At 35.9% G+C, this 26,507-nt stretch overlaps 1 protein-coding gene across 3 annotated transcripts in view; it reads left to right on the forward strand.

Moving 5' to 3' along the window:
- The window catches only part of LOC128660289 (probable acyl-CoA dehydrogenase 6), a 754,599-nt gene that overhangs the window by 608,699 nt on the left and 119,393 nt on the right, over positions 1 to 26,507 (forward strand). For 2 of the 3 annotated variants that reach the window (XM_053714056.1, XM_053714055.1), the window contains exons 7-8: positions 7,911 to 8,084; positions 25,037 to 25,198. In XM_053714056.1, the coding sequence (XP_053570031.1) occupies positions 7,911 to 8,084; positions 25,037 to 25,198 (336 nt within the window). The remainder of the gene's footprint in view (positions 1 to 7,910; positions 8,085 to 25,036; positions 25,199 to 26,507) is intronic. The other variant, XM_053714057.1, reaches the window with a different exon arrangement.

The following is a 26,507-nucleotide window of genomic DNA, read 5'->3' on the forward strand; positions in this document are numbered from 1 at the left end:
ATATATATATATTACAATAGTATAATTCTATAGAGTTTACAGCTTAGCTTCATATTTTATGCGTTTACCTGCTATCTATAGTATGAGTTCACTGAAATGGATAGTGAGGCAGGTTGGTAAAGCTTTAATGGGGCCATATGAGTACATGACGGCTGTATAAACGTATGGATACATAAGTACCACAGTTTGGTTAGTTATAGGTTAAATATCTTGTTTCAATATGACAGATGATATACTTAGTTATTGCTAAACTTAGTTAGCTAGCACTGTAAACTGCACTGTTGTTATTGCATATCTCATGTTGGTATTTTTTTTTAAAGTCTTCATGTAATAGGTTGAATGATTTCCATGTATATGTTGGTTCCCACGATAGTTAGCTTCACAGCTCCATAACATTATAGACTATAATTTGTACTAGTCCATATTTAGGTACAATGGACTCCTTCTGAGACATAATAAGCTTTATGCTTACACCTCATTTTTCTGCACCCTAGAACTTTCTTAACTCTATTCTATAGACACTGCCCCAGGCACATTGTCTACCCGATAGTTATAGGTTAAGAGGTATTGATGCTCTGGCTCCGCCCTCCCCCGGGGTTAGTTTACCAACTAAACAAAGGAACGCAGATTCCCTAGTAATTTTCCCTATTTTATTTTATTTACTTGTTGCAATATAGCGGCTAAGGATATCCCCCATCCTTTACCACTTTCTATGACATAACTGATCTAAACAATGTTATTCTTAAGTTTTCTATATTCCCCATATTTCTCTCTACTTGTCCAGGATTTACAACCTATTGGTTTGGGAAGTAATGTCATAGTTATAAAAGAGGTTAGTATTCCAATACACAGGACCTGTTTATATATTTCCAACCACATGAGTTTATCTGTTAAAATTTGTGTGTCAGTTGTAAATTATGAGCTTTGTTTAATAACCATATTATTGTCGAGACATATGCCTATGTCTGTTATTGTCCTGTAAGCTTGTTTATGTTCAAAGCTGTATGACCTCAATAAAAAAAAAATACTTGAATACTACTGAGTCATGTAAAATAGGGCGCCCTATCCTGCAGAACCCACATGTAACGTTTGATTATTACAGAACCAAGGCAGCGTAATATAATTAAAGGAAATACTAGTACGTATGGAGGAAAGTAGCAAGTCCCCAAACTTAGCAGAACCGACTCTCCTGTAAAAGTCTATTGTTTAGCCGATACCCCTTTTCAAAGCTAACTTGCAATGACGATCAGTTTGCTTGCTGCGTGTTAGTTGCTCTATCTTGAACGCATCGTGTGGACTGCTGGGCTGTATCGTGGGCCATAGGTAAGACTCCCCTCTGCGATCTAGGCACCGGTCCATCTGGGCATTATGAGACCTCGTAGGAGGGGAAGGATGCGTGGCAGCTAAGGACAAGAAATCTGACTGATTATCTTCAGAGAGGGGAAGCAGAGGCATGTCTACCTCGACTCCCGCCTCGACCGGCCACCTCAAGACAGGAGCCGGGTAAGTGGCAGCGGAGTCTGGAGTAATGTCAAATTGTTGTGGTAATGTGGAGAGGTCCCGTCTGGTCTCAGCCGCCATCTTGTCCTTTCGGAGCGGGTAAGTAACCGGGGGTAGAGGTATTGATATCCCCCTCTGGTGTGTCAAGAGAATCCTCCCGGCTGAGGGATAAACCTTGGGAAAGGATATTAAACTGAATGTCCATGCGATGTCCTAACCTCTCTAGAGCCTGTAAGATTAGTGAATCCATTCTCTCAGGTCAGAGTGGGGTCAGGTCTGTCCATGAAAGGTAAGCCGTAGTAGAGAGGCCAGGAGTAAAGGGCTTTTGGATCTGAAAGTTGAAATCTCCGGTGGAAAGGTAGCTGGCTTTTCTTTGTTGGAGCGGTCGCTATATCTTTGTCTCCGTTGTCTCTACGAATATCTTCTTGCCTTTCCGCTAGTTAACTCCCAGTATGGTCCATCAAGTCTTTAAATGTATCTTGGCTCTTTTTTATTATATAGGGTATTATTTCAATATTATATAGTGGCTGTTGGTGAGTTATTAGAGCAGGAGCTCCCAGTACCTGCGTCTGCTCAGCTCAACGGTTAGCTCCGTGCCTCAAGTAATTATTTTACTCCTGCAAGATTTAAAAATGTATATCCTTTACCTACTGCTAACTTAGGTTTATGCAAAACGGTTCCCAAGGTGTATGGGACTATTTCCACTCTGACTAAACGTGCTACTATTCCTTTGGAAGACAGTACTTCTCTTAAGGACCCTTTAGACAGAGTCTTTTCATAGAAGGGCCTTTTTGCATGCAGGTTATATTCTCAAGCCAGCTGGTTCTATTGATGTAGCTGCTTCTTCTACTTACTGATTGTCTAGTTTTTCAATGCAGTATTCTGATTACTCTGCTAGTGCAAATCTTCTGGGTTTGCTCAAGAGTGCCAATTCTTTTATTTGTGATGCTTTGATATTATGAAGATTAATGTCAAAAGCATGTCTTTGACAGTTCTTGCCAGGAGAGCCTTATGGCTTAAATACTGGTCTGCTGATATGGAGTCTAAATATAGTCCACTATCTCGTTCCTTTCAGGGAAATAAGTTATTTAGTTCTGATTTAGATTCTATTATATCTACTGTCACTGGAGGTAAAGGGGCTTTTCATCTTCAGGACAGAAAGTCTAGAGGGAAATCTAAAGCTTCTAATAGTTTTCGTTCCTTTTGTCACTGTCAGAAAACATAACAAAAAGCTGACTCTTCTGCTTAAAAGCAAGGCTCCTCTGTTTCAGTCTGGAGACCTAATGCTAACTGGAATAAGTCAAAGAAGGGTATGAAATCTATCCCTTCTACCAAAACAGCATGAAGGTGCGGCCCCCAAATCAGAAGTTCTGTTAGTGGCAGATTGAGCCTTTTTCTAGAGGCTTGGTTTTAGTCTGTCCCAGACCCCTGGGTTCTGAATATAGTTTCTCAGTGATATTGAATAGGTTTCAGAACAAGTCCTCCCAGAGAAAGTTTTTTTTCTGTGCAGTGTTCCAAGGAATCTTATAAAAGCTCAAGTTTTTTCCAGTCTGTCTCAGATCTGGAAGATATGGGAGTTATTGGTCCAGTCCCTTTGCAGGAACAGGGCATGGTATTTTATTACAATCTCTTCATTGTTCCAAAGAAAGAAGGTACTTTCAGACCAGTTCTAGATGTAAAACCTCTGAACAAGTATGTAAACACTCCATCTTTCCGAATGAAAACCATTCAGACTATTCTTCCTTTTGTTCGGCAAGGTCATTTTATGTACTCAATAGATTTCAATGATGCTTACTTTCATATTCCTATTCACAGATATCATTTCCATTGCTTTTCCGGACCAGAATTTTCAGTTTGTTGCTCTTCCATTTAGTCTGGCTCCAGCTCCAAAAATATTCACAAAGGTTCTGGGTGCCCTTTTGTTTGTGATCAGGTCACAGGGTATTGCAGTGTTTCCATACCTGAACGACATCTTGGTTCAAGCTCCATCTTTTCCTTTTGCAGAATCTCACATGAACCGAGTCTTATTGTTTCTTCAACAGCATCGTTGGAATATCAGTTTTCCAAAGAGTTCTTTGAAACTTCAAACAAATTTATCTTTCTTGGGTTTTCATGTAGATTCAGTATCCGTGAGTCTTTCTCTGACAGAGCAGATACATTTACAATTGGTGTTAGCTTGTCTGAACCTTCAGTCTCTCTCATTTTCCCTCAGTGGATCTCTGTATGGAAGTCCTGGGTCTCATGATTGCAGCCTCAGATGCAATTGAATTTGCTCGATTACACATGAGGCCTCTTCAGTTTTGTATGCTGCGAAAATGGTGCAGTGATTATACTCAGCTGTCTCAAAGGATACTTTTGGATCTCAGTACAAGTCTCTAACTTGGTGGTTGGATCATTAGTTTATTATTCTGGGGGCTTCTTTTGCTTATCCTGCCTGGACTGTGATCACTACAGATGCAAGTCGCTCAGGCTGGGGAGCTGTTTTGGGGTCTTTGACAGCAAAGGGAGTTTGGGATCCTTGGCAGGCGAGGTAACCAATCAATGTTCTAGAACTCCATGCTATTTCCAGGGCTTGGCCTCTTTTTAAAAGGGAGTCTCATCTCCAGTTCCAGACAGACAATGTCACAGCAGTAGCTTATGTCAACCATCATTACCAGTTCCCTGGTAATGATAGAGGTGTCTCGGATTGTCTCATGGGCAGAAACCAATTCTTATCTAGTCTATGAAATTCTTATTCCAGGAGTGAACACCTGGGAGGCGGACTTTCTCAGTCGTCAATCTCTACATCCAGGGGAATGGTCTCTTCACCACAATGTGTTTAATCAGATTGTGGATCTTTGGGGTCTCCAAGAAATAGATCTGATGGCTTCTTGTTTGAAAAACAAACTTCCCAGGTACTTTGCGAAGTCCAGGGATCCACAGCCAGAGTTAGTGGGTTCTGTAGTAGTTCCTTGGTCTTTTCAGTCTGCTTATCTGTTTCCACCTCTGGTTCTTCTTCCTAGAGTAATTTCCAAGATAAGGCTAGAGAAGTCATCTGTAATCCTGATTGTCCTAGCATGGCCACGCAGGATTTAGTATTCGGATCTGGTTCAGATATTCATTTGCCCTCCTCTGCCTCTGCAGTCAGACCTTCTGCCCCAAAGTCGGTTTTTCCATCCGGATCTCAAGTATTTGAACTTGAGGGCATGGAAATTGAACGCTTACTCCTTAAACATATAGGGGTTTCTCAGATTCTGTGATTGAAACCTTGATTCATGGCTCGTAAGCATGTAACTAGGAAAACCTATCGCAAGGTCTGAAAGGCATTTTTTTGGTGTATTTATCATGGTTTTTAGTTTTTCTTAGCATTCTTTCAGAATTCCTTGGATTTTGCAGTTTTTGCAGGATGGTCCAGATAAGGGCATATCTGCCAGTTTATCTGAAGAGACAGATTTGTTTGCTAATCTTACTAATATTCATAGTTTTGTTCAGGCTCAAATTCATATTAAATCTGTAATCAAGCCAATTTCTCCAACACGGAATCTTACCTTGTTGTTAAGGGTTTTGCAGTCTCCTCCTTTTGAACCTATGCATAAATTGGACAATAAACTACTTTCTTGAAAGTATTATTTCTTTTGGCTAATTTCTTCTGCTAGAAGAGTTTCTGAGTCATCTGATCTTTTTTGTGAAACTCCTTATGTTTTTTTTTTTTGTTTTTTTTTTGCAGGATAAGGCTGTTTTACGGAAATGATTAGATTTTTTGCCTAATGTTGTTTCTTTGTATAATATTAGCAGAGAGATTGTTTTTCCTTCTTTGTGTCCTAATTCTAAAAATTCTTCAGAAAGATCTTTGAATTCCTTGGATGTTGTTAGGACATTTAAATATTTCATTAATGCTACCATGGACTTTAGATAAACTTCTAGTTTATTCATTCTTTTTCAAAGTTTTAAACACTTTTATGTTTTAAGTTCTGGGGGCTGTAGTGCCTGATTACTAAAGTATGTGTGCCCCCATTACAGATAAGCCAAATAAGACTAGTAGTGGGTGGAGTTTGGCTATTGAAAAACTATTAGTAAACAAGATGTTAATTTGTTTTAAAATATTTAGACTTGGTTGATATAATATTCTATACCAACAAAGCAGAAATGTCTTGTAATTACAAGGTGTTTACTGTCCCTTTAGTTCAATATCTAATGGAGGTTGAATGAATTTAAAGAGACAGTCAACTACACATTTTTATTATTTAAAAAGATAGATAATCCCTTTATTACCTATTCCCCAGTTTTGCATAACCAACATGGTTATATTAATATACTTTTTACCTCTGTGATTACCTTTGTATCTAAGCCTCTTCTGACAGCCCCCTTATCACATGGCTTTTTTTATTTATCTATTGACTTGCATTTTAGCCAATTAGTGCAGTGTCATGTACAACTCCACGGGATAGAGCACAATGTGATCTATATGGCCCACATGAAATTCTGTTGTGAAAAGCTAATAAAAAAGCATTTGATAGGAGGCTGACTGTAGTGGCTTAGAAACAGGCAGACATTAAAAGGTTTAAATGTTATTAAGTTATATTAATATAACAATGTTGGTTGTGTAAAGCTGGGGAATGGGTAGTAAAGGTGTTATCTATCTTTTTAAACAATAACAATTTTGGTGTAGACTGTCCCTTTAACCCTTTCATGACAGGGTCAATTTGTCTACATCTTGATCGCAAGATTTTAGTTATGGGATCGGGTCAGGGGGCGTCCTTATGACGCTAGGTACGCCCTCCAGACTGTGATCGCATCCAGTAGCCCTGTTGGCTTCAGGACAGCCAAATGGCCAGGATGCTCTATTCCGTCCTAACGACGTTAAAGCCCAGCGCAGTTAGGACGGAATAGAACGCCATAACAGCATTAAACTGTTAATGTTGCTTAAAGTGAACAAGATTTAAAAGAACATAAAACCCAAATTTTTTTCTTTCATGATTTAGATAGAGCATACAATTTTAAACAACTCTCCAATGTACTTCTATTATCTAATTTGCTTTATTCCCTTAATATCCTTTGTTGAAAAGCATATTTAAATATGCCAAATAGCTGCTGATTGGTGGCTGCATGTAGATGCCTTGTGCGGTTGGCTCACTCATGTTCATTGCTGTTTCTTCAGCAAAGGTTGTCTGAACAATAAAGCAAATTAAATAATAAAAGTAAATTGAAATGTTTTTTAAAATTGCATTCTCTTATCTGAATCATGAACATTTTGTGTTTCATGTCCCTTTAAGTATCATTAGAAGTTTTGCATAACATTCTGACGTAATTTTATTGTGCAATTTTTATGTTATGTTTTTAAGTCCATACTGACGCTATTATATTATTCATAATTAATATTTTTTTTCTTTTTTTTTTTTGCAAAGGTTGTAGCCATGCCATTCATGCACAATTCACTGTGGCTATGTAACACAGGGGAAACACTTCTATGTACCATGTTATTTTTCTATTTAAAGATCACTGTATTTTGTTCTTACAAACTCTTTTTGCCAAAAGCCATAACTATTATTCAGACTTTTCATCCTTATTAACAAATTAGATATAATCCCTGATGCCTGGTGTGATTCACATTAGAGGTCAATACATTCTTTCTAGAACAATTATTGACTTCTGTTTCAAAGAGTTTGTTGTTATAACCAGGATCATAATGCATTCTGTTAATTTGTCTCACCTACCTTTTTAGTGAAGAAAACCTAATTATTTGTGTAGAATTAAATCTACTATTCACTCCTCTGCCCACTGGGGTGAGTTAAAGATCAATAACCCCTTCTAAAGGGAATATTTAATTTCCTAATGCTGAAATGCATTGCTTTATTTTGATGTGACCAGCCTTTAGGTGCTGTAAATATTGTGTGAATAAAACTGAACCGTAACCAAAAGTAGCTTAGCAAATGATGATTAACATACATTTATTTATTGTAAAAATATCCCACAATATTGATCTATTTGCTTGGCAAGTTTATAATTAAAAAGGTATATAAAACCCACATTTTTTTCGTTCATGATTCATGCAATTTTAAGCAACTATCTAATTTACTCCTATTATTAATTTTTCTTTGTTCTTTTGGTATCTTTATTTGAAAAAGAAGGGATGTAAGCTTAGGAGCTGGCCCATTTGGGGTTCAGCACCCTGGGTAGCGCTTGCTGATTGGTTGCTACATTTAGCTTTTCAAATAAAGATACCAAGGGAATGAAGAAAAATTGATAATAGGAGTAAAATAAAATGTTGCTTTAAATTGCATGCTGTATTTGAATCACGAAAGAGAACATTTGGGTTTTATATCCCTTTAAGCAGCGGAATGAAAACAATGGCAATTTGTACAGTTATTCAAATGTTTGTCTTGTTACTAATCTTTTATTTCATCACAACATATTAAATTTTTACTTTTTAGGTGTCCACGTTGTAAAAAAAATAGATAAAATGGGCATGAAATCATCAGATACTGCACAGATATTCTTTGAAGATGTCAGAGTTCCAAGTAAATATTTGATTGGAGAGGAAGGAATGGGCTTTACGTATCAGATGTTGCAATTCCAAGAGGAACGTATGTGGGGAGTTGCCAGCAGTGAGTAATATACTCTCTTGTTTTCTTAATCACCAAGGCAAAAAAATTAACACATTCTAAAGAAAAAGTAACTACTTAACACATTTATTTATTTTTTGCAATTTAGTTCATTTAATATATTGCAATATTTGTATTTGGAGATGTTTTTGTTTTAGTATGAAATGTAATTAGTCAGTGTCTACATAAAAAAAAAAAACATTTCCTATTCCAAGTGGATTAAAAAACCATAGAGGAACTTTTCCTTACTAGCACTGACGTGCAATACTGCTGTTTCATAGTTTGGTCAGCCAGTTCCTTGGGAACAAGTGGGTGATTAAGCTGGAAAACTAGAGGATAGAACAAGGCTGTTACAAAATGTTACATTTTTATTGCCAAGCATCTTCTTTATTTTTAGAAGGCAGTTACTTGAAAAATATTCCCATACATGTCATGGAGTTACAATTTGTAATAATAGATTCATAAGAAATAAAGTAAGTTACTTAGGGAATTATGAATGGTGTTCTGATGTAATGTTTTCCCAATGAGACATTGCTTTTGTACTGATTGCATTCTTGTTATGAGCAGCAGCATAAAAACCATCAATAAAGGGACATTAAAAAAAAATAATGATTCAGATAAAGAATGCAGTTTTAAGAGACTTCCCAATATACTTCCTTTATCTACTGCACAGTGTTATATACACACTTTCTGAGGAACCAGTTCCAACTGGGCTTGAGCAAAAGTTCACAGTGTATATGTATATGAGTGTGATTGGCTAATGGTTGTCAAGGGTCCAGCAAATTGAAATACATTTTGAAATTTCTCTGAAAAAAAATTACTGAACTTTTTAATGCAAAAAAAATGTTTACATATTCTCTTTCATGTGCAAGATAGACTGCTGATGATAACAACCTCCACTGATCTATTGTTTGATAGTGATACGTCCTACAAATGTAAATTTAAACAAATTTCATTACCGTTTGTTTTTTTGTTTTTTTAAATGCTGTAATATATTTTAAATGTATTTTTAATGCAAAAAGAAACAAAAAATAAAGTGTGTGTGTGTTTGAATATATATATATATATATATATACACAGTGGGGCAAAAAAGATTTAGTCAGCCACCAATTGTACAAGTTCTCCCATTAAGAAGATGAGAGAGGCCTGTAATTTTCATCATAGGTATACCTCAACTATGAGAGAAAAAATGTGGAAACAAATCCAGACAGTCGCATTGTATGATTTGGAAAGAATTTATTTGTAACGAGGATATCACATCAACATGGCTGAAGAGGAGGCGAGTTATTTATTTCTGTCATATCATTTGCCATAACCGTAGCACGCATTTTTTGTATTACTATCGGTGTACAAGATGGAGGAAATTGAGGAATGCTCCTATGTATTAAGTGATTTCAATGAGGGAGACAATGATACGTTGGATTATTTGATTTTAACCATTCATAACCTCTTTTTTGAAATTGATGCACTCAGAAAGAGGGACATAAAACTAGATATCAACTGGATATCAAATCATTCTCTATGTACCTTAAAGACAAACGTATCCCAAGAGGACTTCGCATTAGGAAGTTTCCATCCTTTATTGTTAATGACATGGAGTTTATAGCGAAATGGAGCAAAATTCTGGATATTTGTTCCTTTGCGCTTATGAATTTACTTATTGAATATAAAAGAAGACAAAGAACAGATCTACTTAAGGAAATGAGGGAGGTACAAGAGAAACTAAAAACAGTTCAAGGTGATGATAAATTTGATAGCTATGATAAGCAATTTAAAACAAATATGAGTACCTTTAAACAGGAACTGTGGCTATTTAAGTCTCGCAAGATGGTAAGAGACAGAAGAGATTATGAGGCTAACCAGGTATACAAATGGACACATGACAATTCCACCTATAAAGTCAGAAGTTATAATAAGAAACAAGGAACAAATAGAAAATCTGGTAAAACAGTGACTTTTTCTGATACAGAATACAAAGTGGACTCATCAGATAATGATAATTATTATGAAGCAGAAATACCAGCAGTACTGCAAGATTTAGAGCCAGAGGAAGTGATAGAGGCATCAACATCACAGTCAAAAAACGAGGGGTCACTAAGAATGCCCACAAGAAAAAAACCCACAGAGGAACACGGGGCAAAGGCAAGAAAAGAAGGAAGTTACAAACAGAATCAAGACCGCACCAAGAAGAAACACAAGACACAGACAACATATCTGACGAGGTCGCAAGGACAGAGAGGCCCAAAATATGCATGAATAACAATAATAGTGTTATTAATTTGTCAGGTTATGTACTTAATGAATCAGAAACTAAGTTGTTATCTAAAGGTCTCAATTTTGTGCCAACAAGTCAATTCAATTTATTTGAGACCATTCTTGATGTTAATCAGTTCGTGCGAAAGATTACCCTACGCAAGCATTTTTTTTGTACTACTGACTTGGTGGCACAGAATGAGGATATTAATGTACCAGTTAATTCTGGGGATACTGCCTCTGGTACAATGTCTTTTTCAGATTGGTGTACTGTTGTGGATTTACAGCATATTTCACGAGACAATAGCATAGATTCTTCTAATAGTCAGGCATTGAGTAAACCAAACCTTGAAAAATGTAAAAAAAAGAGTTATTTCTATCCTGTACACACTAGAACAAAAGCTATAGATGTGTTCCAGAAAACTGTGGAAGATAAATTGATGGCTCTACATGAGAAGGTCACAAAAAAAAAAACACTACATATCATTCAATTTAACAAACAAAGAAAGGTTAGCTGTTAAACAACTAGAAAATAATGCCAATATTACAATAAGACCATCTGACAAAGGCGGAAATGTTGTTGTGTTAAACACTCTTGACTATGTAGCAGAGGCAGAAAGACAACTGTCTGACAATGATGTGTATATTAAATTAAAGGAAAATCCTACCCCTTCTTATAAAAAGGAATTGGTTAAAATAGTACAAGTGGCGAAATATAACAACATTACTGATATGGCAGTTAGTGAAAGTTTAATTCCACAATATCCAGTCACACCAGTGTTTCACATGTTTCCCAAAATAAATAAGAGCATGGATTGTCCTCCTGGACGTCCTATCATTGCGGGAATTGATTCCCTCAATGAACCACTCTCAGAATTAATAGATACATATCTACAGCCTCTCGTCAAACAGATACCAAGCTATATTCAGGATACCACTGACTTACTAAATAAATTAAGAGAAGTCAAATGGAAAGATACGTATAGGTTCTGTGTAGTGGATGTGTCCTCTTTGTACACCTCCATTGCACATACAAAGGGTATGGTGGCTATGGAATATATGTTTGACCTTTATGGGAAATTTGAGCCTATTGTGAAACATTTTCTCCTTTTGGCTATTGAATATCTTTTGACGCACAACTTTTTCAAGTTCAGAAGGGATTTCTATCTGCAGAGACGTGGGACAGCTATGGGGGCAAAATTTGCCCCTTCCTATGCCAATCTTTTTATGGCATGGTGGGAGCTGTCCCATGTCTTTGCAGATGGGAATCCCTTCAGGGGCATGATAATTCAGTACTACCGTTATATAGATGATTTGTTTTTCATCTTTGACGGAAGTGATGATGAGGCAAAACAGTTTTGTAATTTTCTCAATCACAATGATTGTGGCATCTCATTCATAGGAGAGGTTAATTCTCAGAATGTTAAATTTTTAGATCTGGAGATCACAAGTGATTGTGTTACTGAAGAGAAAAACAACATCAGGAAATACGACAGAATACAATTCATGCCATCCCAGACATGTAATTAATGGAATCCCCAATGGGGAATACATAAGGGCAAAAATGAATTGTTCCACTGAAGAAATGTATCAAGACCAGGCACAAAAAATCACCACGAGAGAGGTTATAAGGTAGAGAGAGGTTATAAGGTAGAACTTCTTAAGAAGATAAAACATGATATTGATTTGATACCAAGAGACAACTTACTTAAATATAAACATTCTATGAGAAAGTCAAAACAAGAGAATAAACCGAAATTCATAACAACATACAGTAATGATTATTACAAAATATGCAATATTATTAAGGACTCATTGCATATATTAGATACAGATCCAAATTTTACATGAAGGTTGTGATTATGTCACCAGAAGGGGAAAAACTTTAGGTAATTCATTATCTCCTTCAGATTTACCATCTGGTTCTAACCAGACGTGGTTACCTAAAAAAACAGGATTTTATAAATGCAGACGCCCAATTTGCAAGACATGTTGTCATGTTTTGGAAGGACCAAAATTTAAGTCCAACACTACAGATCAAGAGCACAATATAAAATTTTACATCAATTGTAGTGTATTTACTAACTTGCCAATTATGTGGAAAACAGTATACAGGGAAAACTAAACGCTCACTAAAGGACAGATTTTTACAACACTTGAGGTCATTAGAAGATGCTTATTCTGACACCCCAGTGGCCAGACATTTTAGGGAATGCCACAATTCAGATATTTCAAAACTTTGTATACAAGGTATTGATCATGTCCCATTTTGGAAAAGAGAAGGCAGCAGAGAGAATAAATTAAACAAGCTAGAAATATATTGGATGTTTGTCCTTAAGACTACCATTCCTCATGGCCTAAACATCAGAAGAGATCTTGATACTTTTACATGAGACATTATATATCTTTTGTTTTTCTTAAGGTAAAACATATAAAATTGCCACAGGTATCCTTAATAGATCTTCTTTACAACCAGTAAGCCAAATATTCTTATATTGGCGAGTCCATTAAACAATAATAATATTTCCTCTAATTTTCCTTTACTTTTTCTTTTTCTTTAAGGGTTTATAGGTAAATATATAATGTATCTTTCTAGTTTTCATGTAAGCAATAATATCATGTAAAGACATAAATATACCTAGCTAGATATATTTTAATTACAAAGGTTTAAACTATACTCCGTATTATTACAACATACATGTACATCAAAGTATTCAGATACTGTATCTTTAAATACATAGGGGAGCTTGCCCCTTTAAATAGCAGGTGTGCACAGGTATTTACCTATGCAGTGATCAAGTGCGCAGGCACGAAACATGTTTGCTAATGTTCCTGTTCACATTGTGATGTGATAATTATTTTGTATATTTTTTTTTATCTACCATGCTACGGTTATTCTGTTTTTAGCTTGGCATATTAAACTTTGACATTTTTTATCAACTGTGGTCTGAAGGTGCCTATTTTTGCGCTATTTTTCACGCTTCTTTCCTATATATATATATATATATATATATATATATATATATATATATATATATATATAGATCACAAGGAGTGAAGATAAGCGCACAATCGCCGATGGCACAGATTCCTCTGAAGGGTAAGTAAAAAAGATACAGGCAAACTCCAGGCAGGGTAGGATAAAAAAGTTACGAAAATTTATTGAAGTTTAAAAAGCGTATGCCACAGACAATGGCAAACAGTTAACAGAGCCAGCAGTAACAACGGTCAGGTGTAAGGGCCTGTCTCCACGCAAATATATATATACACAGTGGGGCAAAAAAGTATTTAGTCAGCCACCAATTGTGCAAGTTCTCCCACTTAAGAAGATGAGAGAGGCCTGTAATTTTCATCATAGGTATACCTCAACTATGAGAGAAAAAATGTGGAAACAAATCCAGACAGTCGCATTGTCTGATTTGGAAAGAATTTATTTGCATATTATGGTGGAAAATAAGTATTTGGTCACCTACAAACAAGCAAGATTTCTGGCTCTAACAGACCTGTCCTCTGTCCTCCACTCATTACCTGTATTAATGGCACCTGTTTGAACTTGTTATCAGTATAAAAGACACCTGTCCACAACCTCAAACAGTCACACTCCAAACTCCACTATGTGAAGACCAAAGAGCTGTCGAAGGACACCAGAAACAAAATTGTAGAACTGCACCAGGCTGGGAAGACTGAATCTGCAATAGGCAAGCAGCTTGGTGTGAAGAAATCAACTGTGGGCGCAAAAATTAGAAAATGGAAGACAGACAAGACAACTGATAATCTCCCTCAATCTGGGGCTCCACGCAAGATCTCACCCCGTGGGGTCAAAATGATCACAAGAACGGTGAGCAAACATCCCAGAACCACACTGGGGGACCTAGTGAATGACCTGCAGAGATCTGGGACCAACGTAACAAAGGCTACCATCAATAACACACTACGCCGCCAGGGACTCAGATCCTGCAGTGCCAGACGTGTCCCCCTGCTTAAGCCAGTACATGTCCGGGCCTGTCTGAAGTATGCTAGAGAGCATTTGGATGATCCAGAAGCAGATTGGGAGAATGTCATATGGTCAGATGAAACCAAAGTAGAACTGTTTGGTAGAAACACAGCTTGTCGTGTTTGGAGGAGAGAGAATGCTGAGTTGCAACCAAAGAACACCATACCTACTGTGAAGCATGGGGGTGGCAACATCATGCTTTGGGGCTGTTTCTCTGCAAAGGGAACAGGACGACTGATCCTTGTACATGAAAGAATGAATGGGGCCATGTATCATGAGATTTTGAGTGCAAACCTCCTTCAATCAGCAAGGGCATTGAAGATGAAACATGGCTGGGTCTTTCAGCATGACAATGATTCCAAACACACTGCCCGGGCAACAAAGGAGTGGCTTTGTAAGAAGCATTTCAAGGTCCTGGAGTGGCCTAGCCAGTCTCCAGATCTCAACCCCATAGAAAACCTTTGGAGGGAGTTGAAAGTCCGTGTTGCCCAGCGACAGCCCCAAAACATCACTGCTCTAGAGGAGATCTGCATGCAGGAATGGGCCAACATACCAGCAACAGTGTGTGACAACCTTGTGAAGACTTACAGAAAACGTTTGACCTCTGTCATTGCCAACAAAGGATATATAACAAAGTAATGAGATGAACTTTTGATATTGACCAAATACTTATTTTCCACCATAATTTGCAAATAAATTCTTTCCATATCAGACAATGTGATTGTCTGGATTTGTTTCCACATTTTGTCTCTCATAGTTGAGGTATACCTATGATGAAAATTACAGGCCTCTCTCATCTTCTTAAGTGGGAGAACTTGCACAAGTGGTGGCTGACTAAATAATTTTTTGCCCCACTGTGTATATGTATATATATACATAGGATAGACATTTACTTCTGTTATCTAATTTGTTTTGTTCTCTTGACATCATTTGATGGAAATCATACCTAGGTAGGCTCAGGAGCATCAAAGCACTACTGGGAGCTAGCTAATAACTGTTGGCTGCACATGTATGCCTGTTTAGCTAGCTCCTAGTAGTACATTACTGCTCCTTCAACAAAGGATATCAAGATAATGAAGCAAATGTGATAAAAGAAGTAAATGAAAAAGCTTTAAAAATTGTATGCTCTATCTGAACCTTGAAAGAAAAATAGTGGGTTTCATGTCCATTTAATAGAGGATCTTATTCTGTACGATCTAATAAAAATCTATAAATGAAATTATCAGTTACTCATCTACACTGAACATAAATAAAACAGAAAATACTTAAAGGGACAGTCTACTTGAAAATGTTTCTTATTAACAAGATAAATAATCCCTTTATTACCCGTTCCCCACTTTTTTATAATCAAAATTGTTATATTAATATACTTTTTATCTCTGTGATTACCTTGTATCTAAGCTTCTGCAGACTTCCCCCTTATTTCAGGGCTATTTACAAACTTGCCTTTCAACCAATTAGTGCTGACTCATGCATATCTCAACAGGAGTGAGCACAATGTTATGTATATGCAAAACACGAACTAGCACTGTCTAGCTGGGAAAAACAGATAGCATGTAGTGAGATAAGAGGCAGCCTACAGGGGCTTAGCAATCAGATAGCTATGAGCCTACCTAGATTTAGCCTTCAACAAAGAATACCAAGATAAAAAAGCAAATTTGAAGATAAAAGTAAATTGGAAAGTTGTTTAAAATTGTATGCCCTATCTGAATCATGAAAGTTTAGTTTTGACTTTACAATCTCTTTAATTCCAATATATAGCACAAAATATAAAAAAAGCAATATTGTACCACTATGATATTTCTTTATAATACATAAAAGGTGCCAGGAAAGAGGAGGAGCTTTTGATCATTACAATGCCCCTTTTGTCCAAGATAGATGAATCTTACCCTGTGGGCATCTTCACTGCTGCCACACACACACTCATTAGAGGCATTTAGGGCAGCATAGGCAACAAAGAATGATGATGACTGGTTGCAGTGTTGTCACTCGGCGATGCTCACAATTTGTCTTTATTTCAGTACTACGTTTAGGACCTTATCTATCTTAGTACTTTCTTTAGGACCTTATCTATTTCAGTAAAAAGTTTAGGACCTTATCTACACTATTTCAATACTAAGTTTCTGACCATATCTATTTCAGTAGTACGTTTAGGACCTTATCTATTTCAGTAGTACGTTTAGGACCTTATCTATTTCAGTAGTACGTTTAGGACCTTATCTATTTCAGTAGTACGTTTAGGACCTTATCTATTTCAGTAGTACGTTTAGGACCTTATCTATTTCAGTAGTACATTTAGGACCTTATCTATTTCAGTAGTACGTTTAGGACCTTATCTATTTCAATACTAAGTTTAATACCTTATCTGGTTCAATACTAAGTTTAATACCTTATCTATTTCAGTACTAAGCGGGTGATCTCAATTTCCCCTATACGGTCAGAGGTAGAAATAGAGTGCAATTAAAAGGAAATAGAATGAGGCTTAGAAGTTTTTAGCAGTTTTTAGACATCAGTACGCCTGAACTTAATGTCTTCTTTGTAAATATCTGATAATATCAAACACATGGAGACCCCAGTTCTTGATTAATAATACTACTGTATATTATTCAGCTTCATAATGAATGCTGGAGAAGTTTTGGTCTTAAAGGGCAAATATAGTCAAAAAATTACATTCTGTATTCTCCTAGATCATGTAAGCAGTATTTCTACTGTGTGTTAACCCCATTTCACTCCGTAATTTGCATGCTTAAAAAAAAATATTATTTTAAAGTTAGCAAGTGTTGTAACTTTGGAAATGTGTTCATAAGAATAATACAGCTAGATTACGAGTTATGTGCGCTATAGGGAAATTAAAGGGACACTTAGGTTAAATTAAATTTTCATGATTCAGATACAGCATGTAATTTTAAACAACTTTCCAATTTACTTCCATTAAAAAAAATGTGCACAGTCTTTTATATTTACAATTTTTGAGTCACCAGATCCTACTGAGCATGTGCAAGAATTCACAGACTATACGTATATGCATTTGTGATTGGCTGATTGCTATCACATGGTACAAGGGGAGTGGAAATATACATAACTTTGACATTTGTTATAAAAAAATCTACTACTTATTTGAAGTTCAGACTAAGTGCTAATTGCATTGTCTTGTTATCTTGCATTTGTTGATTATGCAAATATAATGTGTTGACTGGTCCTTTAACTAACACAACAAAAGTTGCGTTTTTTAACCCCCTATAGCGCAGCCATTACAAGTTTTCAAACAGCTGGCTTGTGCGTGCGATATAGTTGCGTTGATCTCCATATCACACAAAATACAAGCGTTGTTTTTAAGTGCTTGTGCACGCTTTCCCCATAGCCATCAATGGGAAGAGCAGGTCAGAAAAAAACCTAACACCTGCGATCGCGGAATGAAAAGCTCTGTAACGCAGCCCAATTGATGTCTATGGGGAAAATAAAAGTTACGTTTAAACCTAACATAAACCCTGAGTCTAAACACCCCTAATCTGCTGCCCCTGACATCGCCGCCACCTACCTACAGTTATTAACCCCTAATCTGTCGCTCTCGATATCGCAGCCACTATATTAAAGTTATTAACCCCTATTCTGCCATTTCCCGACATCGCCGCCACTAAATAAAGGTACTAACCCCTAAACCTCTGACCTCCCACAACACTACCACTAAATAAACCTATTAACCCCTAAACCGCCAGCCCCCACATTGCAGCAACCTAAATTAAACTATATTAACCCCTAAACCTAACCCTAATGTAATCCTAATCATAACCCTAAACCTAACACCCCCTAACTTTAACATAATTAAAATAGAGCTAAACTAAAGTTACAATTATTAAGTAAATAATACCTATTTAAAACTAAATACAAACTTACCTGTAAAATAAAACCTAAGCTAGTTACAATATAACTAATAGTTACATTGTAGCTAGACTAGGTTTTATTTGTATTTCACAGGTAAGTTTGTATTTATTTTAACTAGGTAGACTAGTTAGTAAATAGTTATTAACTATTTACTAACTACCTAGTTAAAATAAATACAAACTTACCTGTGAAATAAAACCTAACTTGTGTTACACTAACATTACAAAATAAAAAATACTAAAATTACAAAAAAAAAACTACCATCACAAAAAATAGCAAACGAAATTATACAAAACAATAAAAAAAAATCCTACTTTTTAAAAAAAAAACAAAAAAAAAAAAACCTAATCTGTAATAAACCTTTTGGGGGCATTTTGTAGGGCATTGCCCTAAAGTTAAAGGGACATTAAACCCCAAAAAAGTTTCCAATTTACTTCTATTATCAAATTTTTTTCATTCTCATCCTATTCTTTGTTTAAGAGATACCTACACAACAGGAAATAGTGCTGCCATCTAGTGCCCCTGCTAATGTATAACATTATTGCAAAACTGCTGCTATATAGTGCTGCAGACTGGTGCACACTTTGAGCTTACATTTCTGCTTTTCCACAAAGGAAAACAAGAAAACTAAGAACATTTTATAATAGAAGAAAATTAAAAAGTTGTTTAAAATGTTATGTTCTATCTAAATCATGAAAGAAAAAAAAATGGGTTTTATGTCCCTTTAACAGCTCTTTTGCTCCAAAACAAAACAAACACCCCCTAATAGTATACAAACCCCCACCCCCCAAACCCACAAAATAAAAATAAAGTAAAACCTAATCTACGCATTGCCCTGAAAAGGGCATTTGTATGGGCATTGCCCTTAAAAGGGCATTTATCTCTTTTGTTGCGCAAGCCCTAATCTAAAAATAAAAACCCACCCAAAACGAAAACAATACATTACACAAAATAACAAACAAACTATCAAAAATAATAAAAAATATTCCTATTCTAATACCCAATAAAAAAAACAACGCCTCAAAATAAAAAAAAAACTAATCTAGAATAAACTACCAATAGCCCTTAAAAGGGCCTTTTTGTATTAATCATCCAATAGAATAAGAGCTGCTTAAATCCTATTGGCCAATAGGATTTTAGCAGCTCTAATTCCTATTGGCTGATTCAAAAATTTCAGCCAATAGGAATGCAAGGGACGCCATTTTGAAACGTCTCTCTTGCATTGACCGTATGAAGAGGATGCTCCGTGCCGGATGTCTTCAGCATGGACCCGTTCCACGCCGCCGGGATCAAGATACCGTCTGGTTGAAGATTGAAGAGGCCGTCTGGATAAAGACTTCTCGCCGCCTGGATGAGGACTTCGCCGCCTGGATGAAGATAGTTCAAGCTGGACTTCAAAAACTGTTAGTGGATCGTCGGGAGTTAGTGTTAGGGGTTTTTTTAAGGTTTTTTTGGGGTGTTTTTATTTTTTAGATTAGGGTTTGGACAGCAAAAGAACTAAATGCCCTTTTAGAGGCAATGCCCATACAAATGCCCTTTTTCAGGACAATGGGTAGATTGTTTTTTTAGAATTAGGTTTTTTATTTTGGGGGGTTGGTTTGGTGGTGGGTTTTACTGTTGGGGGGGTCTTTGTATTTTTTTCAGGGAAAAGAGCTGATATCTTTGGGGCAATGCCCCACAAAAGGCCCTTTTAAGTTTATTGTAGGCTAGGGGTTTTTTTTATTTTGGGTGGGCTTTTTATTTTTTTTAGGGCTATTAGATTAGGTGTAATTCTTTTTTGTTTTGGATAGTTTCGTTTGCTATTTTTCGTAATTTAGTGTTTGTTTTTTGTAATTTAGTCTTATTTTTTGTAATTAGATATTTTGTAATTTTTAGAGTAGTGTTAAGATTTTTTTAATGTGTAGTTTAGTTTTATTTAATTGGTTTAATTTAAGTTTAATAATTATATTAGTTTAATTGTTAGTTTAAACTTAGTTCTTTTAATTTGACAGCTAAGATTTAATTTAAGATAGGTAAATTGTAATTTTAATATAAAGTTTGGGGGGGGATTAGGTTTAGGGGTTACTAGTTTAATTTAGTTTATTGTGATGTGGGGAGCTTTTGGTTTAGGGGTTAATAGTTTAGTTTAGTATTTTCTTTGTTGTGGGGGGCTTGCGGTTTAGGGATTAATAGGTTTATTATAGTGGCGGCGGTGTAGGGCTTAAGTTTAGTACAGTGGGGGCGATGTGGGCGGACGGCAGATTAGGGGTTAATAATATTTCAATAGTGTTTGCGATGCGGGAGAGCGACGGTTTAGTGGTTAATAACTTTATTATAGTGGTGACGATGTCGGGAGCGGTGGAATAGGGGTTAATAATTATTTTTAGTGGCGGCGATGTTGGGAGCGGCAGATTAGGGTTTAATATAGTGTGTGCGATGCGGGAGGGTCTCAGTTTAGGGGTTAATAGGTAGTTTATGGGTGTTTAACTTCGTAACACTTTATGAGTTTTATGTTATGTTATGTTTTATGTTAGTTTTGTAGCGTAAAACTCATAACTACTGCTTTTTAGATTGCGGAATGGATCTTGTCGGTATAGGCTACAACGCAAGCTTTGTAGCCTGACCGCATAATTCGTAATGGCAGGGCTATGGAAGTACCAATGAAAAAACTTAATTTTTACGTGTGCGGGACTGACGTTGCGGTACAGGCTAAAAGGCTTGCGGTAAAGCTTTACCGACATGACTTGTAATGGCTGCGTTGCTGTTTTAACGCTAAAATGGCAATTATTTCAGCGTTAAAACATGAACGCAAAACTTGTAATCTAGGTGATAGCTAATAATAGCACTTTCATCCTATGATGGTTTGGACACCGATTACTGTTGCTTTTTTTCTGTTTTATTTCAGTGCAAGCAATTCTCAGATCCCCAAACATAACAGACATTTTGCCCTGTCAATCAATCTGTGCATTGTATATATATATTGTGTATATATGTATTGATATAGTGGTGGAATCCAATACTTTTCTTCTAAATAAATAGTTTGAATAAACACATTATGAGACTTGTATTATTTATTTTATTGCCCACCCTATCATAACAAGACATACAGTATATTAACTTACTGCTTCCTGGATATTTATTCATAACTACTTTAAAGGATAAAAGTATTTAACTTACATTCATCTTCATTATTCTGCATACTGCAAGATTCTGTTTTATATCATTCATATCATTATTGCAAGTTTTAAATATTATCATGGTGAGATTTAAACCATATAATTCTTCCCTATCATGATAAAGTCCGATCAGCTAATAAATTTAAATTCCAGAGCCAATGGGGAATGATATCAGAGTTTTATTATCTGTGTTAAAGTTCCATGTGAAATAGAACAGATATCTTCTGCCCCACCTTAACTATTGTACCAAAGTAATGATTTATGCTATAAATCCCATACATTTCTTTATTCTCAGTCAGAGAGAGACACTATAAAGCTTATTATAATGAATACATCTTTGTCTTATGTCCACTTGAATATACACAAATATGTAAGCAACAGTATGTTTAGAAACTGCTTCCTAATTAAACACTTAAAGGGGCAGTCAAGTCCAAAATAAACTTTCATGATTCAAATAGGGCATGTCATTTTAAACAACTTTCCAATTTTCTTTTATCACCAATTTTGATTTGTTCTCTTGGTATTCTTAGTTGAAAGCTAAACCTAGGTAGACTCATATGCTAATTTCTTAGACCTTGAAGGTCACCTCTAATCTGAATGCTTTTTGACAGTTTTTCACCACTGAAGGGTGTTAGTTCATGTGTATCATATAGATAACATTGAGCTCACGCACGTGAAGTTACCTAGGAGTCAAAAGAACTGAAATAAGGGGGCAGTTTGCAGAGGCTTAGATACAAGGTAATCACAGAGGTAAAAAGTGTATTAATACAACTGTGTTGGTTATGCAAAGTTGGGGAATGGGTAATATAGTGATTATCTTTTTAAACAACAAAAATTCTGGTGTTGACTGTCCCTTTAAGTCATCCCTATTCAGTCATAGGCTCTACATATGTTCTAAATATAGCAATCTTAAAAATTTTATATATATATATATATATATATACATACATACATACACATGCATATCCATATTACACAAGCAGTTTACTCTGTAACAGCAATGATGCTAAAAACTGTGTATATGTGTATATATATATATATATATATATATACGCAAACACAATTCCAGCTGCACTCCTGAATGATTAAGAACACGTAAGTAGGCTTTCAAATATCCAGTCGATAGAAAATGCACATTTAAGGGGCATGGTGCTTAATATTACACTGTATATCTCAAAAACTTTACTCCAAAGTGAAGTATTGATAGCAGAAGGTATGGAGAAGGTCATAATAATTATCCACAGAAAAAAAGAATGTCATGATAATTTTCCCTAGAATAAATAACTGACAGCAAGAAATCAAAATCAGTAAGAATAACAAAATCAACTTATGCCACTGGGTATTTATTACCAATATATGCAAGAAAATATATTTATAGGCATATTTCTAATTAAATATTGAATCGTATTACTTGTATTATGCAGAAAATAATATAGTTTGAGTATTTTTACAGTAATAATAACACCTCTGATAAGCATACACGGGTTCATTAATATACCTTAACATTAGTGGGTTTTAGCAAACACGGTTGAAAAGATGGAAGTGGTGGGTGGTGTTTTAATAAATTAATCATTATAGACCAGTTAAAGGGACACCAAACCCACATTTTGTCTTTTGTGATTCTGAAAGAGCATGCAATTTTAAGCAACTTTATAATTTACTCCTATTATCAATTTTTCTTTGTTCTCTTGCTAAAAAGATGGCATCGAAGCGGGGGAGCAAACCACTTTTTGGTTCAGACCCTGGACAGCACTTGTTTATTGGTGAGGGAATTTATCCACCAATCAGCAAGAACAACTCAGGTTGTTCACCAAAAATGGGCCGGCATCTAAACTTACATTCTTGCTTTTCAAATAAAGATACCAAGAGAATGGAGAAAATGTGATAAAAGGAATAAATTGGAAAGTTGATTAAAATTGCATGCTCTATCTGAATCATGAAAGAAAAAACTTGGGTTCAGTGTCCCTTTAATACTATCAATAATAGATCAGTAGCACTCTTAGCTTATAATGTTACAGCATGGCTTAGAACGTATGCCACTGGCCTGGATTTTTAAAGCTGGACCTTTATTTCAGGGCTCGAAAAACCCATAAGCCAGTGACCCACTGGCTCCTTGAATTTTACCCCTGGCACCTATTTGGGTTGGTCTCCATTTATCTATTTACAAATACCACTGTCTGGCTTCTAAAAGTATGTTTGCCTCCTTAATTTTCTTACTGGCTCTTAAATTTTAAACAGATTTGCCGACCCCTGATTTTGTGTTAATTTCAACTAAAATTAAGGCTAAAAACACAATAGAAAACATTCCCCAATTAGCAAATTTGTCCCAGGAAGAATTATTGCTTCACTCCCATAACTGTAATTGTAACTTCCCACTAGAGTCTAATCTACCAACAGTTGTATAATAACTATTGATGTAGATGCAGGTCATATCTCAGATTTAGTTGTCTCTTGGTATATTTAGTTAGATTAACAAACTCACTTAAATTTGTGACCGTCATATACGGCTCAAAGCTTTGTAATACTATGATTTGTAGTGTATCTGCTGGTCCAAATTAAACAACATTCCAACTTAATGTCCAAATAACGTAACCATTTGTAAATAATTTGCAACGTGCTTGTGGACCACACTAACATATGTTGTAGTAATATAGTACATTCAGTGTTCTTAGGAAAGTATTACTGCTTTGAAAGATGAGTGGAAGCTACACCGGGGAAAAATATTGCAAGTATATCTTTAATATAGAAAGACGGTTAGTTTCATTTTGCGGATTGCCTACATATTTGGCTTTACCCTAACATGTCTTTTGTAAAAATATCTCTAAGCTTTACTTTACTTGTTTTGTATTGATTGAAAGAGGTGTTGTAATTAAACTATAATGAAACAATGTTTTTGATGGGTACCTTGTAATGCTGCGTACATCCGTCTCAGCAACTGTCTGTAGACAAACAGGAAAAATTTAGAGCCGTCTGTATTAAATGCTGTTATACGGAAGTTACGAGATTGCTGTGTATAACAGAAAAGGCACCGCTTGTAATTAGTAGAAGCCTTTCCCTCGGCTCCATAGTTTTAAACAACTAATACATATCAATCCAGCAGGCAGGAGAACAAAAGATCCTTGTTAAAACATACTATTTATTTATCCATTAAAACCAGATATCAGGGTACAAAAAGGCTTAGGCAATAGATAGCCTAAACAATCCTACGCGTTTCATGCACAAGGCACTGATATCTGTTTTTAATGGATAAATAAATAGTATGCTTTAACATGGATCTGTTGTTCACCTGCCTGCTAGATTGATATGTATTTGTTTATTCAGTTAGATTTTTGTGACCTTGTCATCACTTCCCATTTTTACAACCAATTGCCACCTTTTATTATTTTTGTTTGCAGAGTTAGATTTAATTCAGTAAACGTATACAAAAGTTCAAAATTGGAATTAAAAATGGTCGGAGTCGCCACGGCTTTGTTTCACTGCAGTGATTTTATCAAATAGTATGAGGAAAATTGGTTTATAATTTATAAAAGCTGTTTTAAAAAATCATTGTTGTAAATACCTTTCAATGCAATTATATATGACCTAACTAATACCATTATATGCTTCATTAAGTATATAAAGAAGTCTTTTAATCAATTTATTTGCTTAATTCTGTGTGTTTTCAATTTTAGTTATTACACCAATGGAAAACATCATAAAAGAAACAATTGATTATACAAGCCAGCGAAAAATCTTCAACAAGCCAGTGCTACATAACCAAGTTGTTTACTTTCGCTTGGCTGAATTGGCAACTGAGGTTGAACTTCTTCGTTCCTTTTTGTACCGTACTGTTGGTAAATATTGATGCAGTTTTGTCCCAATTTAATGATTTAATAGGATATCTAAAGGCTAAATTACGAGTTTTGCGTTATGATGGGTGCGGTGCTAACTTGCACGTTATTGTCACCGCTCACTTACCTACAGCGCTGGTATTACAGGTTTCTTTCATGTAATTGGCAAGAGTCCATGAGCTAGTGACGTATGGGATATACAATCCTACCAGGAAATGCAAAGTTTCGCAAACCTCAAAATGCCTATAAATACACCCCTCACCACACCCACAATTCAGTTTTACAAACTTTGCCTCCTATGGAGGTGGTGAAGTAAGTTTGTGCTAAGATTTCTACGTTAATATGTGCTTCTCAGCATTTTTTTAAGCCCGATTCCTCTGAGTACAGTGAATGTCAGAGGGATGTGAAGGGAGTATCACCTATTGAATGCAATGGTTTTCCTCACGGGGATCTACTTCATAGGTTCTCTGTTATCGGTCGTAAAGATTCATCTCTTACCTCCCTTTTCAGATCGACGATATACGCTCATATTCCATTACCTCTACTGATAACCGTTTCAGTACTGGTTTGGCTATCTGCTATACGTGGATGGGTGTCTTTTGGTAAGTATGTTTTCATTACTTAAGACACTCTCAGCTATGGTTTGGCACTTTATGTATTTATATAAAGTTCTAAATATATGTATTGTACTTATATTTGGCATGATTCAGGTTTTCAGTATATCTCCTTTTTCAGACTGTCTGTTTCATATCTGGGAAATGCTTTTTTATGAAAATGTATTTCTTACCTGGGGTATAGTCTCTTTTTCAAATTGACTGTCTTTTTAAATTCGCGGGCAGAATTAGGCTCGCGAGGGCGCAAAATGCCAAAGTTTATTGTGTCATTCTTGGCGCAAGATTTTTTGGCGTGAAGTTACGTTCATTGACTCAAATTCGTCATTTCCGGCGTCGTAGTTGACGCCGAGTCCTTCACAAGGTTGCGTCATCTGACGCGAGTGTGACGTTTTTGGCGCCAAAAAATATTTTTCTGTTTGTTGTGCATCATACTTGGCGCCAAATATTTTCATTATTTAAGAACCCATTTTTATTTGCCTCTTGCCTTTTTTCTATGTCAGAGGGCTTTGCTGTTTGCATTTTTTCCCATTCCTGAAACTGCCATATAAGGAAATGGATAATTTTGCTTTATATGTTGTTTTTCTCCTACATTGGTGTATCCGGTCCACGACTTCATCCTTACTTGTGGGATATTCTCAATCCCTACAGGAAGTGTCAAAGAGAGCACACAGCAGAGCTGTCCATAGAGCTCCCCTCAG

Source organism: Bombina bombina, chromosome 5 (assembly GCF_027579735.1).
Source record: "Bombina bombina isolate aBomBom1 chromosome 5, aBomBom1.pri, whole genome shotgun sequence".
Lineage (NCBI taxonomy): Eukaryota > Metazoa > Chordata > Amphibia > Anura > Bombinatoridae > Bombina > Bombina bombina.